Raw genomic sequence first — 18,685 nt, 5'->3', positions numbered from 1 at the left:
GTATTTTGAGTGTTTATCAAGTACAATGGATGCATACCCAGGGAACCGAGAACATTTCACACACATTATGAGATTGAAGACTCAATTATACCTTCAAATTTCATCCCAGAAAAATCTCTTATCGAATTTCTCCCACCAAAAGTTGGAAGAAATTTAAACTCTCGTTTTCTTTTTCATCTGTCAAAAAATTTCTTCCACACTTTCGTCGGAATTCCAAAATAAGAAAATTTTGAAAATCTCTTCTGGAATCTCTTTTCTTACAAGAGATTTTTTGACCGGAATTCGGCTGCAGGATTTTGATAAATTCCAGTCGATTTACTTCTCAATATATCTAAATTTCAGAAAAATTCTAACTACTATTATTTGAGTTACATATACAATTGGGCAATGTTTGAGCGGCTGTATATCTAGTATATTTAGAGAATTTGCAGTGCTACTTCGTTCACCTGCTGTGACCCTTAGATCCTGGAAAGGCATTCACGATGGAGTCCACTAATGACAACCACAATGGACAGTTTACTCCCCACCTCGCGTTCTTGTATGCACAAATCTCAAAAGATGATCAACATAACTAAAATGAGCTCTGGCTGAATAAGACTTGGGCACGATGACCAACCAAATTGAATGTTTTTCTCAAAAGTTGGTAATGTAAAAAAGTTCTTGGTGGAGTTTCTGAAGGGATTTCCGGAGGAAACTACGATTTTTTTCTTAGAAATTTCTTCATTAGAAATTCCTTTGTGAAACCTATAAGAAATTCTGCGGAAACTCCATGTAGGCATTTTTTCAAAAACCATTAAGGTTCTCGTTGGGAAATTTCTTCAGTAAAAACCACATGTAAAACCGTAGAATATTCTTTCAGGATTTCATTCGAAAATTTATTATATTTATTATAGTTTCCGAAAGAATTCCTAAAACAATTTGCGAAGAAATTGCTGGAAAAAATCTTCGAAGGGGTTCAGAAAGGACTCTCCGAGAGAATAGCAAAAAGAGTTTATAAAGACATTTTTTGAAGGAATTTTCGAAAGAACTTAGTCTAAGATTCACTATTGATCTCACGACTCACTTCCCACAAATCACACCAAGGAAATACAAAACCTTGCTTAATGTAGACTCGTTTAATCGTCATAAGGACCAAAGGTTTGGGCACACAGGCCTTGCTTATTATATGTATAGATATTTTATAATTTTTCCCGGAAGCACCGACTTCAAAAATAGTTTACATTAGGGAACCGAAGGCATTCCCGCAGAAAAATCAGAAAGAATCTTTTCAGTAAATTTCGAAAAAATGTTCTAGGGAATTTTTAGAAGAATTTCCGAATGGTTCCCAAAAGCAACTTCCGAAGAAATTTCTTTGAATTAATTTCTGAAATGATTCCCGAAAAAAAAAATGGAGAATGTTGTGACGGGATTATTGAGGGAAATGCCCAAGAACTTCTTCCTAAAGTTACCAAAGAATTTTCAAAGGATTAACCGTACAAATTCCCAAGGAATTGTTGAAGGTAGTTCTGCAAGTATTCCTATGGGAATTTCAGGAAAAGTTGTCAATGAACTTGCTAAGGAACCCCTAGAGAAATTTCTATAAAATTTTCAACGTTTTTTTTTCTAAAAAAAACTGAAGGAATTCCTAAAATAAACCTCCGTATTAATTTCCGAAGAAATTCCTAAGCAAACTTTCAATGATTAAACATATTTCCGAAGGAATCTGTAAATGAATTTCTGAAGGAATTTTTGAAGGAATTCTAAAATATTTTCCGTCGATACTTCAAAAGGAATTTGCGAATGATTTTCGGAAGGTATATCCGAAAGAATTTCTAAGGGAATTACGAAAGAATTCCTAAAGGATTTTATGAAGCAATTCCTAAAGCAATTTCCTAAGAAATTTCCATGGAATTTCCAAAAGAACGAACCTTAACGAATTTACTAAGCTTTTCTGAAACAAAGGAATACATGGAGGAAATTTTGACGTAATCACGAAGTAAATTTTAAGAAATATTTGAAAGAATTTCCGAAGAGCTTTCTGGAATTCGTTAAGGAGGAGGAGTTTTTGCAAAACAATTTGTGAGGCAATTTCCCAAGGAATTCCTGGATGAATCTTCAAAGGCATCTCTGGAGGAAATTGCGAATAAATTACTGAGAAAAATTCCAAAGAAATTTTTGAAGAAACCTAGGAATTACATCTGAAAAACCAGTAGGCATTTTCTCTGAAATTTTGATTTACTTTGAGAATTCCTTCGGAAATTTCATCAAATTTTTTTTTAAAAATACCTTTATCGATTCCTCTATAGATTCCTTTAGGAATTCTTTAGGGAAGTATTTTACCTTAAAAAAAAATTTTAGAAGTTCCTTTAGAAATTATTTTCGAAAATCCATTCAGGTTCTCTTTTGGGAATCCCTTCAAAAATTTATTTGGAAATTCCTGCACTAAACTCAACACAAATTTGTTTAAAAACGCCTCCAAAAATGTATTTGTGTATTCCTCCAGAATTTTATTTCTTAAAAAGGCTGTTACAAATATTTAATTAACATTATGTCCTACTGGTCTCCGAAAGGTCAAGGGGGGGGGGATAATAAAAAATAAATATTAAAATGAAAAAAATCAAAAACCTCCTCGGATTTGTTAATGAATATTTTGAAAATCCTCAAAATTATCCGAATTTTATTTTGTTGCCCCTTCAAAATATTATTTTTTGGCAAAAAAATCCGAGGGGGGAAGAGACAAAATAGTTTTTAAATATTTGTACCGGCCTAACAAAAAAAAATACCGACAGGAATTCATTCGGATATTCCTCCAGGAACTTCTTTAAAAGATTATTCGTAAAACCACAGATAACAGATATTTAGGCTAGAACAAATTTTATTGAAAATCCTGTGTAAACTTTTGAATTGATATACTGCCGCTAACCGCAAGTCGAGCACATCTGTATATGGGCCTCCATATATAGATGTGCTCGACTTGCGGTTAGCGGCAGCATACGTTGGCCCACTACTGCCATCTACTCAACTGATTGCGGCAGTACATACGAACACAGCGGATTAACAACCGTCGAACGCAGCCAATGTATTTCGACAGCTGCATTCGGGCTGCGTTTTCAATAACAATGATCCTTGCTCCATCTCAAATCGATTGCCAAACGCGGTCCCAATTTATAATACATTTGAATTAACGGTTTCGGATGTTTACACACGTATCGGATGTCAGCCTCAATATCTGATATCTGTGGTAAAACCTTCAAAATTTCCTTCGGAGATTTCTCCAGATTTTTTTTCGGAAGATCTTCCAGAAAATCCTTTGAAATTTATTGAAAATGAAGTTATTTGCGACGTAGTTACTTATTGAATTTTCGAAAAAAAAATCCAAAAATAAACAACAAACAAACAAAGACTTTAGGAAAGATGAAGGCATTTTTGAAGAAATTCCTGCAGGAAGTTCCGAAAGAATTCCCGAAAAATGTTTTAAAGGAGTTGCTGGAAGAAGTTCTGAAGAAATTCCTTAGGCAAAATTTAAATGAATTCCTTGTGGATATCTATAAGAACTGTTTCCAGCGATTCATGAAATAAATGCCGAAACAATTTCAAAAGGAAAATTTTTCGAAGAAATTCTCAAAAGAACGAATGGATTAAGCAGTTCCTTAAGGAATTTTCACAGGAATTGCTAAAGAAACATCCAAAGGAATCCCTCAAGGATTCTCCGATGGAGATTGTAGGAATTCGTGGAACAAAATCCGAAAGCATTCTTTAGGCAATTTCCGAAAGAAATTCGTAAAGGATTTTCTGAAGAAATCCGTAATGAAAATTTTTAAGGAATTTTCGGAGAAATTTTGTAAGAAATCTCCGAAGGAATACCCGAAATTTTTTTAGGAAGAATTCCTAAAATAATCTTTTAAGGCTTTTTAAAAGGAACTTTTCGGAGGAATATCTGAAGGAATTTCCTTCAAAATTAAAAAATAAATTTCTTGATTCATTTCCGAACTAATTTCTGGAGTTCTGCGATTTTTCGAAGAAATTCATAAATTAATGTTTGAACGACACTTCTTCGATTATTCTCCGAAATTCCAGGAATTTCACAATAAGGCTGTTAGAATACAGTATTAAATAATTTCAAGACAATAAAATTAAATTAAATTTTCGTTATGTTTGAAGGTACCTGACGTTTCAACTTAATAATTTGACTAAATACTATTCAGCGAGGCGACAACACCCCAGTTCTAGCTTACAATAGCTGTGAATAAGAAAATAAGAAGCGTTTTTAACTGATGCTCGTAATATTTGCTCAGCAATATTTGCTTTGCTGATGCTCAGCAAGTGGTTTGGGACAGTTTATTCAGAAATTGATTTCAAAATATGAATTACTTACTCGGGAGTCGGAACAAAAGAATCGGTAAAGCATTCACAGTTGGGATTTTATTATTTTGCTAAATCAGTTTGCCGTATAAGCCAATTATCCTAATAGCACGAGTCTTAAAACAAAGAAAACTGATTAAATAAGTTGATTTAAATAAATAGAAAAAAAAATTGTCAAAATAACTAATGTGCAACTTGAGACCTTGGCTTAACGCATTCCAAAGATCAATTTAACAATTTATGTATTATTATACTATATAAATCCTAATTCAAACTCTCAAACTAATCAACCAACCTATTAATTAACCAAGACACCGACTTAGGGACACTATCGCTTGAAATAGATTTGAAATTTAATTTCGACGAGATCCACCTCAACAACATTTATGAACTTCTATTCTAATTAACTCTACCACGCTGTATTTCTTCACAGATACGTATTTCGACCTCAATTATTAGACCGAGACACTGAATCTCGTGCTTGGCTTGCCTCCACTTAAGTTAATTGATTTTATTTATTGCGATTAGTCACCGGCGTGGCCAAATTATGATCGGCGGCGCGCCGACCCAAAATCGTCGGCGGCGGCGGCGCGAGTAAAACCACCGGCGGCGGCGGCGTGGCGCGGCGGCGCACAGGTCTACTATCAACTGGTTTTTTTTAAACTGCGTAAAGAAATTTAATATTCAGGACGTGCGAAATTTGTGGACGAAACTTTCTAAATCTTTTAACTAAAGTTTCAAAATTTAACACATTTTTTTTAACTTGAAATGTTTTGACAATATTTTCGATATATAAATAAAAACTATTATTATTAAATCCTCAACAACATTATCGATGAAATTTTGGTTTTCTAGTTTTTCGGCAAAGTATCCGTGAATTAAAAAAATGGAATTGTTTGAACATTTTGATTTTTTATTTTACGATTTTTCAAACATATTCTTTATTATTTTTGAAAATGACGACAATACTTACAGATTTTTAAATTTATTATAATAATGTATCGATGCATTTTAATATCTCTTAAGTGGAAAAAATAACATTTGCGGCACTCTAATCGTTTTTGTTCGCGTTTGACGTTTGTACACTACTGTCGTTTGGTTCGTATTTGGCAAAACACAGAGAAAACAACACCCAAGTAGCACCTGCAACATCTTCCAAAAAGCACTTTGTTTCCATTCAGTTTCATTCCATTCAAGTCATTTACGAAACACCAAAGCACCAAAAAGTTACATGAAGATGTCAAAAATGTTGGAATTGCGATCAGTGTTTCATTAATTTTGCAATAGAACACGTGTTTGGCATTTGGAAACAAACAACCAAAGAATACAGCATTGCATGTTGCAAACACCAAACAAAAATGTTAAGGTATGCAACCTATTATGAGGGGCCCTCCTTAGCCGTGCGGTAAGACGCGCGGCTACAAAGCAAGACTATGCTGAGGGTGGCTGGGTTCGATTCCCGCTGCCGGTCTAGGCAGTTTTCGGATTGGAAATTGTCTCGACTTCCCCGGGCATAAAAGTATCATCGTGCTAGCCTCATGATATACGAATGCAAAAATGGTAACCTGGCTTAGAAACCCCGCAGTTAATAACTGTGGAAGTGCTTAATAAACACTAAGCTGCGAGGCGGCTCTGTCCCAGTATGAGGATGTAATGCCAATAAGAAGAAGAAGAACCTATTATGAACCATCTATCAGGTATCAGGTATCAGAACGTCGGCTCCAGGGGCACGTTCACCTCAATTTGGGAGATTTGTGCCATCGCCTTCACAGCCTTTTTCATCACACACCTGACGGAAAAGGAAGTGAACAAAAAGGAAAGGAATGTGGATGGGAGAAAAAAGGGAATGTTTGGAAAAGGGCCCTTGAAGAGGGCATACAACGCATAAGCGTACAAGAGCTTATAGCTCCTTACCACAACGGGTTATGAACAACAAAATACTCTGAAGGTTCAGGTTTCTGAAGTCAATTTCACTAAGTAAGTGTTTACCAAATATTTGGAAGCGCAATTGTGCATAGACTGGGCAGTTACATATTAGATGATAAGAAGTTCCATAATCGGATTCACAACTATCACAAACAGATGATTCAACGCGTTGAATATTTGCCATGTGATAGTTCAGTCGGCAGTGACCTGTCAAGGCCTTGACTAAGACACTGCAATTCTGTTTAGACAGATTAGCTAAATAGCTTGCTACTACCGGAGATGGCTCCCGGATGTACAATTTTGTTTGATGACATGAATCCAGACTACTCCAATGCCATTTGTGCTGAGTGACAGCCCAAGAGTTGATCAAAAGCTTCACCCAACACTTGGATATTGGAATAGCTGGCTCAGGACCAATAAAGTCATGCGATGCTCCATTACGAGCTAACTCATCAGCCAATTCGTTTCCAGCTATGGAAGAATGGCCAGGTACCCACATAAGGTGTAAAGTATTAACTGAATTCAGTTCCTCAATTTGAGTTCGACATGCGATTACTAACTTCGACCTTGAGTTGGCCGAGGCGAGAGCTTTAATAGCTGCTTGGCTATCTGAACAGAAGTGTATTACTTTGCCCATAATGCGTTGCTGCAGTGCAGATTGCACTCCACACATGATGGCAAATATTTCCGCTTGAAAGACAGTGCAGTGTGTACCCAGTGAGTGTGACTGTTCCAATCTCAGCTCACGCGAATAGACGCCTGCACCTGCTCTACCTTCGAGGAGGGAGCCGTCAGTGTAACAAACAATGCTGTCCGACATACTTCTCTCCAAATAGCCAGATGTCCACTCATCCCGCGAAGGGAATTGTGTTGAAAACGTTGTATAAGGAAAACTACTAACGTGTGTCAGGAAAACTACTAACGTGTGATGTGGAGCAAATAAAATTTTGTCCCGATTAACCATAAGCGGTAACAACGAAGTTTGTGTGGAATTGCGGTTTACAGGATTCTCTTACATAAAACCGAGTACCCATAGTCGGTAAGTACAAGAAAATGCTTCTTGTTTGAGATGTATGTGTAGTGGGGCCACGTCGAAGAGAACTTCGAGAGCAGCCATTGGAGTTGAAGAGAACGCACCAGTCATTGCCATTAGGCACATCCTTTGAAGATGGCCTAATTTAGACTGAATTGTCCTCACTTCCCCCTTTTGCCACCACACAAGACATCCATAAGCCAAAATTGGTCGTACAACTGTTTTGTAAATCCATTTGATGTATTTGGGTTTAAGACCCCAAGTTTTAACAAATGTTCATCGGCATTGGCCGAAAGCCATACACGTTTTTTGATGCTGAACTCAATGTTAGGAGTCCAGGAAAGCTTTGAATCCAAAATTAGACCCACGTACTTTACTTGATCAGTTACATTGATTTCAGAACCAAAAGATGTAATGGACGAATACCATTACGATTACGTTTTTCCGTGAAAAGAACAATAGATGTTTTATTCGGATTGACCGAAAGGCCATATTGGCGACACCAACTTTCAACTACCTGAAGAGCATTTTGCATCAGGTCGAATAAGGTAGTAATGCACAAACCCACTATCAATGTAAGATAGTCGTCGGCAAATCCATAGGTAGGAAAACCGCCATTATTGAGTAACCTCAATAGCGTATCTGCAACGAGATTCCACAAAAGTGGAGATAATACTCCCCCTTGAGGGCATCCGCAGACACTTAATTTCCTAATCGCTGCTTGACGTAATATCGAGTAGAGATGTCGGTTTTTAAGCATCTGGTGAATCCATTTGGTAATTATATTAGGTAGCCCATGACAACGTGCGGCTTCCAATATTGCATCGAAAGACACGTTGTCGAAAGCACCTTCAATATCTAAGAAAGCACCCAAGCACGATTGCTTTTGAGCGAATGCTTTCTCGATATCGTACACAACCTTGTGTAGAAGAGTCACGGTGGACTTTCCAGATTGGTAAGCATGTTGATTAACATGAAGAGGCATGTTTGCCAAACAGTCATCACGAATGTGATGATCGATAATACGTTCTAAGCATTTCAGAAGAAATGAGGTCAGACTGATGGGTCTAAAACTCTTCGCTTCTTCATACGAAGCACGTCCTCCTTTTGGGATAAACTTTACAGTGACATCCCGCCAGGATATGGGAATATACCCAATAGCAAAACTGCATACTAAAAGCTTTTTCAAAACATGTTTGATATGCTCAAAACCTCTCTGAAGTAGAACGGGATAAATCCCATCCTCCCCTGGAGATTTGTAGGGAGCAAAACTGTTAAGTGCCCATTGAATCGATTCAGTAGTTATGATTCTACGTGCTTGAGCCCAAGATCCATAGCTACATGAAAAGACATCAGGATCATTCGAAGATGTTATATCGACACATCCAGGGAAGTGCGTATCGAATAAGTGCTCTAACGATTCTTCATCAGAAGAAGTGTAGTCGCCATTTGGCTTGCAAATTTCGCCAACTTGGAAATCCTTGGATCTCGCAAGAATTTTATTCAATCGACTGGCTTCACTCAAATTGGAAACATTTGCACAAAGGTTTTTCCAGCCGGATCGTTCAGCAGATCGTAGAGCCTTCTTGTAAGCTTTGCGAGCCAACTTGAAAGAATCCGTCCCTGCTGAATGGCGTCTGTTCCAACTCCTTCTGCACTGCTTCCTTAGCTTAGCCAAATCGGAATTCCACCAAGGGGTTCCTCTTGAGGTTTTTACAGAACGTAAAGGGCAAGCTTCTTCGAAAGCTTCCACGATGTGCAACGTTGTAGTATCAACTGCATCATCCAAGTCGGTACGAGTTTCTATAGAAGGTAGATATCCATGAAATTTGGTAGAGAGCAACTCTGTGTAAAGATCCCAGTTTGTTGAACGAGGATTTCTAAAACGCAAGGTCTGCGAAGTAACATTCAAATGATCAAAGCAGATGTAGCGATGGTCAGATATCGATTCCTCATCTGACACATGCCAATTCGTCAATTCGTGACTGATTCTATTGGAGCAAAGAGTTATGTCTAACACTTCTGCTCTATTAGATACCATAAAGGTTGGGCGATTGCCTATGTTAAGTAAACTAAGTTCGGTACTACTTAAGTATTCCATCAAGCTGGAGCCTCTCAGATTGATATCCGAGCTACCCCAGATGATGTGATGAGCATTAGCATCACTGCCGACAATTAGCGGAAGGCCTTTTGAAGTGCAATATATGACAACTCGTTTGAAAGCATCCGTAGGGGATGGTTCATCATGTGGTAAATAAACCGAACAATAGACGTATTTCCTGACGGGGTTCCGCCAGTTGCATCAATTGTGACAGCACATACATCTCTGGTTGTTAGTTCAGAGATAAGTGTAGCAACAATAGCATTGTTAACAAGCACACATGCACGCGGCATTGATCGAGAGTTTGCCATTTCTTTACTGAAAGCAGCAAAAACCGGGTTCACTAGGTTACCTAGGTAGAAGCTACCCTTGCGAAAATAGGGTTCCTGTACCAAAGCCACTTGGGATTTGCCATTTTGCATAAGTCTACAAAGATTAATCGTTGCTGTTCTTTTATGCTGAAGATTGATTTGAGCTATCTTAACTGAAGCCATTGCAAATTAAGATAATGCACTCCACAACTTCAGCATTAATATGAACAGCAACGATGAAACCAAATTGGTATCTTATCAAGAAAGTCAAAGACGAAACACAGACTACAATGTGTATAACGCATAAAGCGATTCCATATAGGTGACAATTTGTTGAAAAACTAAATAAAAACATGCTCATAATCCCACCCTTATTTAACCTCAAGTTGAGATTGAATAAGAGTAGCCGATTATTTCGGAGAAGCAAAAAGTCAACTACGCCATAGCTCCGGTTAGCGCAGTAAGGGCTAGATACTGTGAAGGGTGCCCTGGTGCTTCACAGGCTCCGTTAGCGGTTAGGTTCTTTTTAGACCCCCCTAACCATTCATTCGTAGGCACGGTAAGCATAAAGCCGCATCACACCAAGAATTTGGGGTCACCTGTATGGTGGACTTCTACCACCGGAACAGGCAATCCGTAGCGTTATTCTTAGCCAGATAACTGGCTGCCGACACCACACAGCTATCTTGGCTGTTCGGGGAGAGAAGTTGACATTGACTTTACGTCAACTCTCAATGTGGCCGAACAGCCGCGGCTCTGTCCCAGTATGAGGATGTAATGCCAATAAGAAGAAGAAGAAGAACCTATTATGAACCTAACAAGTTACAGACAAGTTGGGACCCGGACAGATAAATCAACCCAAACTTTGAGTGCAATATACGCACTGATGAAAATATCGCAGAATTTTTTTTTCATATTTTTGTCCTATTTTTCTTCCGCTGTAGTGTTTTGCAACATTATTGCAATCAAAGGATGTTTCCATAGGTTCCACCCCTTGCGCTTTTTAGATTGCAAGAGTGTTATATTTAATGGCTCATTAGCTAAGATTTTTCCTTCTGGACAGTTGCAGCACAGGAAAATATTCAGTAATGAAACAAACTGTGCTGCGCGGGCAGATGGCGTTAGTATGGTGGAGCTATGGACATTTTGCAAACCGAGGCTCATGCCCCAAAATCAATAAGAAATGTTGATGGTGGTAACAGAGTACAGAATCAATGTTAGTCAATAGTAAGCAAAGGCATACAATCAGTAAACTGGATTATCGAAATTCATATCTTTCGTCTAATGAATCTTTCTGTTAATTCCACCAACGCAACGGTGCTTTTTATACGTAGTTACCCTCCCGAGTATTCAAGCCACGATGGGCGTGTGGTCTACATAGGTCTCCCGACTGCGATATCCATGATTCGAACCCAGTCTTGTGCACTTACCTTTTGATTCCTTGTGGCAAATTTCCAAAAGGTGTATGATTAAAAATCATACGTCCAGTTGCCTTAGTGTTGGATTGCCATTCCCGAGATGGCGAGTTTGATGCCCTGTCCGGTCTTCAATATTTTCGGGTGGGAAACATTCTAGATTCTCTGGACACAGTGAATCCATTGTGCTTACCATACAATATACAATACTCTTCTAATGGAGTACATAAGAAACTTTCAATTTATATCTGAGTAAATGCTGATTGAATACTAAATTGACAAGTAAGCCATGCGAACAATGCAAAACATTTGCATTAATCAAGGGGCAACTAACTCTAAACTTTCGACAGTATCCAAAAATACTAACAAATACTGCGAAAAACTACGTCCTATCGACGGTAAATTGATCGAAGAGCCCTGGTTGGGAAAGCATGAAACACAACGCCACCCAGTCGATACAGTACACCCAGTTTTATGCAACATGTGATTTCAGTCTCCTTTAAATTCTTAAAAAATCACTGAAAAACTATTTCTATTACTATTACTTTTTGAGCAACCTTTGGGGCCCACGTTGTGGTTTGATGGTATTAGAAACATAGGGTAAAATGCCCAATAGTGGACCCCCTAGTAGCGAAATTTGGCTCTTTTTGTCATAAGGAGTAGAAATTTTCAACATATAAATTCTGCTTGACATCTAATACCAAGTTCTGCATCTCCTCTTCACGATACATACATAAAACACTCAAATACACGACGTTATTCGTTGAAATTAACATTTTAAAGTCTGACTGAATTTGCCCTATAGTAGACCCCCTGGGGGTCCATAATAGGAATTTGCTTCCCTATAGTCGACACTTCATTTGATTTTTATGTTCCGTTTCGGGACGTTCTTCTTCCCTATTATGGACCCCCCAAAATATTTCTATAATGGACACTCTCGTGTTTATTTTTTATAGAATTGTAAAAAATCATTTAATTTTACTTTCCATAGCATTTGCAATGCATGTAATCAAATCATAGGACTGTAAGGTAGGTTCTCTCGATGGAATTTCATAGCAAAATATTTAAATTGTGCTGTAATAATGCAAAAATGGCTGGAGGGTCCACTATTGGTTGAGTGTCCACTATTGGACACTTTACCCTATAATGCGGTTTGAATGTTTTATTAGAATCTGTGGAAGTTATAAATCAGGTGTTTACTATACGGGGGAGCACTGTGTTTCATCAACTAACTGACAAACGCCATAACAACCGAACTAGCAACCGTTTCATTGTTTGACGAAAATCGATACTAGAAATATCACGAAATACTATTGCGAGACAATGAGTGATATTATCACAAAGTTTAGAGTTACTTGCCCCTTGGCATTAGTGGTAAATTGGAATACATAATCAATTTAGTATTACGCATTGCAAGAAAAATTTGGATTCCAGGGAAATTCTAGCGCGCTCACCAGTAAATCTCCCACGCAAATCATCATAGTCGTCCATGATATCATGTTGACGCCCTTTTGCATATCTCCACGAAATTAACATTTCGGTATGCTTCCGAAAAAATCCAAATCATGTAGTCACAAAACGTCGACCGCCTGTGTTCAGAATCTTCTACGAAGTGGACACATTTTTTGTTAAAAACATTGAAAATATAAGTTTAAACATGTTTGTTTTATTTTCCATAAAACACTTTTTTGGGCCATAAATATCTCGATGGGCCATTCACTTGCCCATTTGTTGCCTTGAAGTTTGTACTCTCTTTTATCCAAATCGAAAAGCGTTGGCTGGTGCTAATCTTATTGGAAGTTGATATGAGAAAATGTATAGAAGCATATCGATATTCAGAACGATATTAAACTATTAAACCCACCCAGTTCTTACAATGTTTCATACGCATTTGTTAGCCGATGATATGAGCATCTTCACTGCACCAACAGGCACTGGAGGTCCCAATGAATAATGGATAACTTTCGCATTGAATAGCAAGATGTACTTGGCCCATACCGGACAATCAAATGATTTTGTTGTGTTTAGAAATTTAGCAATTTAAGGGCACTCCTCACGGAATCCAAGTTTAAAAGTGCTCGCGTTTTCAAGGGCACACCACTTGATGCAGAGGCGTCGCACAACTGTCATTTTTGTTGATTTAGCTTTGCTGCGTCGCAGCATGCGTGAAATCATAAAAATGACAGTTGTGCGTTGCTTCCGTATCGAGTGGTGTGCCCCCGAAAACGCGAGCACTTTCAAATTTGGATTCCGTAAGGAGTGATCTTAAGTTAAAAATGTATAGACTAAAAGAAAAGGTACAATCTAATGATAAATGCAAAACACAGCTTACTGTCAACAAGCAGAAACATGAATTATTCAATGCTTGCTATGCAACATTTCCTCTATGCGGAGATAGCTGACTGCGCGTTATTTCCGCGGATCAATCCAAATTTTTCTTTTTCTCCGTAATAAACCAATTCTGAAGATTAATAATGATGAAATTCAATTTGTTGATGAATATTGAGTGGGATCATTATTTTAGTTCGCAATGTGGTAAAATACAAGGGCACTAAGAAAACTGCTCCTAGAGCTATTTTTTCAACTTTATTCAACTAAAACTTTTTAAAACATTAGTGCCTATTTTCTTACTTTATTGAGTGCGATGTCTTACTTCTATAGGCAGCTGCCCGCACTCAGAATATGCTACGGGTTGCTCCTAATGCATGCGTTAGATTTGTTTTTAATTTTAATCGTTTTGCTTCAGTTTTACATTAAAAATCACATCTTATTGTCCTTTCGAGGATTTTTATAAACTAAATTGTTGTGCTTCTTCTGTGCTATTTGTCTTAAAACTTGATTCCTTGTAGAAACACACGTTCGAGAAAGTTTTTTCTCCCTCGTCACCGAACTTGTAAATATGGAAACTCGTGTTTCGTCATAGGTGTTGCTATATGGAAGTCATTGCCTAACTAACTTTAGAAAGATCTGCAGCGGGTTTTACAAGGGTTTGCATTGAGCACTTCAGCACGGTATAATAAAACTTTCATTTTTCAATTTGTCTTATCTATTACTTTTTCTGGCCACATTATCTGCTACTTAAGAATTATTGTTAGATACAAAAGACATTGTCTTAAATTACTGATGTATAAACATAATAAAATGAAATCATAGGAGTACCTAATCTTCAATTATCTTTAACTCTTCTTTTAGTCATTAGAAAATTCTCCATTTCATTTGTTTTTATAGGCAATTCAACTAATAAGAACACAACATAATATTTCATCGCGATTTTTATCAGTGCCTTATTGTTCCTCACATTATACGTAATGGTTGGCATAACAAATTGTGTAAGCAACACAACCAAATAGAGAATTCAATTTGTTAACAAGAACGCACAAACATACAACATGTGACCAAAGTTGGTGAACCGTAAGCCAAAACTATCAATCTGATCCAGAAAACCGACGAAACAGATAGAAAACTAATTCCCTCTAAATTCCATTTGCTGTTTAGCAGCAGATTGCTCTATACTGAACCCGATGCAGACCATTTGAAGTCAGCCATCCACAAAAGCAATCGACCCGTTCCCTATGTCGAAAAGGAGGTGTCATTACTCTTATCTGATGTCAATGTTTTTTTCTCTGTCTCTTTTTTCTTACAGGTCGGCGGCAAAGGCCATCCTTTCTCCAGTGAACAATGAACGGGCTGGACTTGCGACAATGTTCCTCCTCAGGAACTGGCACTGCACCACCGGCCAGCACTGGCAAAGAGTGATAAAAATCTATTGAATATGCAGTCAAGTGAGAAATGCCTTACCACATTGCATCCTTCATTGGCATTGTCCTGCGAGCGAGTGCAAACGACGACGACAGCGTAGCAAGGACAACGGAGATCAAACTGAAAATTGTTGAAAAGTGAACAGTTTCAAGGGTGAAATCACACGGAAGCATAAAAAACGGCAACCATTGAAAAGTGAAGAATACTTCATGAAGGATGGCATGGGTGCAGGAGGAAGATCATTGGCAATTTTCTAGCTAAACAGAGGAAAAGTGGAAGAAAATGACAATGTCAACAATTGTCTCTTGGTGCACCCTTCCCCCGGAAGCCACGTCGATTGCATCAGTTTTAGAAACTTCAAAAAACTTATCTTAATTTGAAAGTGATTTTCTACTCTTACATAATTCATGGTCGTCTCCCACCGAGTTCAATCCCATCAGCAGCACACACAGACCCGATTGTGGGGTGGTGAGGAAAAACGATTACGCTTCCACCGCACCGCAGCGGAAGTTGGTGGTGGAATAGTGTGCTTTAGCAAGTCGCTTCCGGAAGCGCGATACGGTACTTCACCCTCGTCGAGAGGGGAGGGATAACAACTCGGGGTTCGTCCCAGCTGAAGAGAAAACTTTCCTGCCACCAAGCCGCCTTCCATTAAGCTTCTGGCTTCAACTTTAGCGACCTGTATACTTCTGACAGCTTGTACATAGTAGAACGATTTTTTTGCACACTAGTTTGTATGTGTAAATAGGCATTTTTTCAGTTTGACCCAACATAAGACCATGCTTCTGGAAAATCCTCTCCGTCAGACTGCAGCATCCTGATAAACACGGCACTAAATTCGAGGCTTCAAGTTTATGCCTTTCCGTGCCTCTCTCTGCTTCTTATAGAATTCTGCTGGTCATTGCAACTTTTTTCCCAAAAGATCGGACAAACTAGCGCTGAAGACGAAACGCCAGCTAAGTGTAGTTATTTCTAAACAGTGTAGCAACAATATTATTTTACAACGGTTACATATTTTCTCTCGACTGCTGGTCCTGCTATAACGGAAGGACGACACAAAAAAAGACTGAAGGTTCTGCAGGTTTTCAGAATAGAAGCATCTGATGTCAAGCAGAGTTACCCGGCAAGTATGTACCAAGTGAGACAGTGCAGAGTGTAAAAGTATGCTCACGGGAAACCGGAAGTGATAACGGTTGCCTGAACTACTCTTGTGAAGAGTTCTGAAAGAAAGCGCACTCTACGTAGGGAGCAAAAAAAATTAAACGAAATAAGTGGGTTATTCGCGGGTGTTGCGGTGGTGAGGACCGGTAGAAGAAGCGACACAGCACGGAAACTTGCGGTGGCAGCACTGAAGTGGCACAGCAACGGAACGGGATGAGCACATTCAAAATGACAATGATGAGAAGCTACATACTCTGCATGCTGTGGATGGCTGTTTTCCTCGACATGAGCGATACAGGTAATACTGAATACATTTGCATATCTGTCTTTCATCATACACGTTCTGGAAATAAGGTTTATGCTAGCTAAACTATTTCTGTTAGCATTGCGATTGGAATAGCGTCGGCGTTATTATAAAGAACTCTTCGAGAGAAACTGCATTACAATAACTTCCAGCGGAACGTGAAATCTTGTTGACTTTGCAGAAAAGAGCATCGCTCAGTGTGCTGCAACCCATCGGTTTTGGTTACTGAGATAAGGGTTACAATAATTCAATTTTGAGATACCTAACCTGTGTTTGCCTTTCTCGTATACTGAATATACAAATATACGTGAAGGACAAAACCTCTCGGAATCCAAAACAAAATTCACTTGCGTTTTCAAGGGCACACCACTCAATATGAATGCATCGCACAACTGTCATTTTCATTATTCCACGCTGGCTGCGACGCTGCAGAGCCGAAATAATAGAAACAAAAGTTGTCCGCTGCCTCCGTATGGAGTGGTGTGCACTTGAAAACGTGAGTGAATTTAGTATTGGATTCTGTAATACCTATCCTGAAGGCTGTACGATTACTAAAAAACCAGAACTTTTGATAGAAGGCGCATAAACCCATACTGTTTTATAACAATCGACTCAGCTCGACGAATTGGGAATCTGTTATGTGTGTATGTGTGTGTGTGAACATGTATGTGAACAAACTTTTGTAGACACACTTTTTAGCCGAATTTCTCGCAACAGGTTCCATTCGACGGAGAATCATGCCTGTTGTTTGCTATTGGACTATAGGCTCAGAAGTTATGGCCGAAATACATTTTTTACACGAGAAAACCACCATCGCCGTTAGGTGGATTGATCGTTTTTTTTTAATATGTATTGTTCGTTTTTTATAAATTACACATGTTAAATTTTGTTAATCATAGATGGGCGTAGAAATAGCATCAATTTATTGATGCAAAATACAAAATTTAGAATATTTTATAGTGCTTTCCACTATTTCAAAACTGATTATGGGCAGCTTCACCTTAAAATTTTAACAAAAACTGTTGCTTTGGATCTTGTATAAAATAATAAATTAGAAAATAAAACATCCATGTAATACGTTAGTTAGTATCGGTAAGACGTGTGGCTATAAAGGAAAACCATGCTGAGGGTGGCTGGGTTCGATTCCCGGTGCCGGTCTAGGTAATTTTTAGGTTGGAATTTTTTTTTATTATTATTCGATTTTCCTTGGCATAAAAGTATCATCGTGTTAGCCTCATGATATACGAATATAGAAATAATAACTTGGCTAAAAAACCTCGCAGTTAATAACTGTGGAAGCGCTGAATGAACACTAAGCTACGAGTGTCCCAGTGGGGGATTTAATGCCAATAAGAAGAAGAATACGTTAGACTTCGACACAGTAGAACTCTGAAATTTGATTTTGATACCACCATGGTCAAAATTCTCATAATAAAGCTGTTGTAAATTCATGCGGAATTATTCCAGGTATTCATCCATAAAACCTCCATAAATTCATCCAGATATTCATTCGAAATTTTCTCCAACTTTTTTTGTTTAGTTTCTCTTAGGATTTTCTTCGCAGTCCTTCGGACATTTCGTTAGAAAACCTTGAGAAATTCTTTATGGAGGATTTTAAAGGAGAAAATCAATTCCAGGAATTCCTACTGGTATTCCATTGGAGTTTCGATTCCATCTTACATTTCTTTTTTTTTTTTTTTTTTTTTTTGTGTCTTTATTAAGGAGACTTTCCTTAATAAAGACACAAAAAAAAAAAAAAAAAAAATGTAAGATGGAATCGTCAATACTTTCTTCGGAGTTTGCTTCATAGATGACGTCCAAAGTCAAGGATGAATTTTCAGTAATTTTCTTTGGATTTGTCCAACGAATTCCTAAGGGATTTTATAATTGAATTTCTGAACGATGTTCTAATGTACCTAAATTTTTTTGGGACATTCTCTCAAAAACTTCTCCAGAATTTCCTCCAAAGATTTTCTCGAAAAATCCTCCGTAAATTATTTTGCAGATGAATTTAAAAATCCCTTCGGAAATGCTCCAAGATATTCCATCGAAAATTAAAAGAAAGGTTTTTTAGAATTCCTTGAGGACTTTCCCTCAGGAACTCGTTCAGAATTTCCTCCAGGAATTTTTTCGGAAATTCCTTTAGGAAACCATCAGTAATTTTACCTGCCATAAGATGAGTTCCTATTTCAGTTAATTTCACCACGATGTTTTTTTCGTATACGTATTTCGATTACAATTGAAATTCTATCTTAAGTGTCTCGTATTCAATTGACTCGACTTGAGTCAAGCATCGGTCTATGGCCTTAAAGTTGAGGTCAAAATACGTATCTG

At 37.9% G+C, this 18,685-nt stretch overlaps 1 protein-coding gene across 6 annotated transcripts in view; it reads left to right on the top strand.

Moving 5' to 3' along the window:
• The window catches only part of LOC134224943 (zwei Ig domain protein zig-8-like), a 951,761-nt gene that overhangs the window by 555,809 nt on the left and 377,267 nt on the right, over positions 1-18,685 (top strand). For all 6 annotated transcript variants that reach the window (XM_062704593.1, XM_062704592.1, XM_062704595.1 and 3 more), the window contains one exon: positions 14,771-16,345. In XM_062704593.1, coding sequence (XP_062560577.1) covers positions 16,261-16,345 — 85 coding nt within the window. In that variant the 5' untranslated portion in view covers positions 14,771-16,260. The remainder of the gene's footprint in view (positions 1-14,770; positions 16,346-18,685) is intronic.

The sequence above is a fragment of the Armigeres subalbatus genome, chromosome 3 (assembly GCF_024139115.2).
Source record: "Armigeres subalbatus isolate Guangzhou_Male chromosome 3, GZ_Asu_2, whole genome shotgun sequence".
Lineage (NCBI taxonomy): Eukaryota > Metazoa > Arthropoda > Insecta > Diptera > Culicidae > Armigeres > Armigeres subalbatus.
This window is presented reverse-complemented; position numbering and strand designations above follow the sequence as displayed.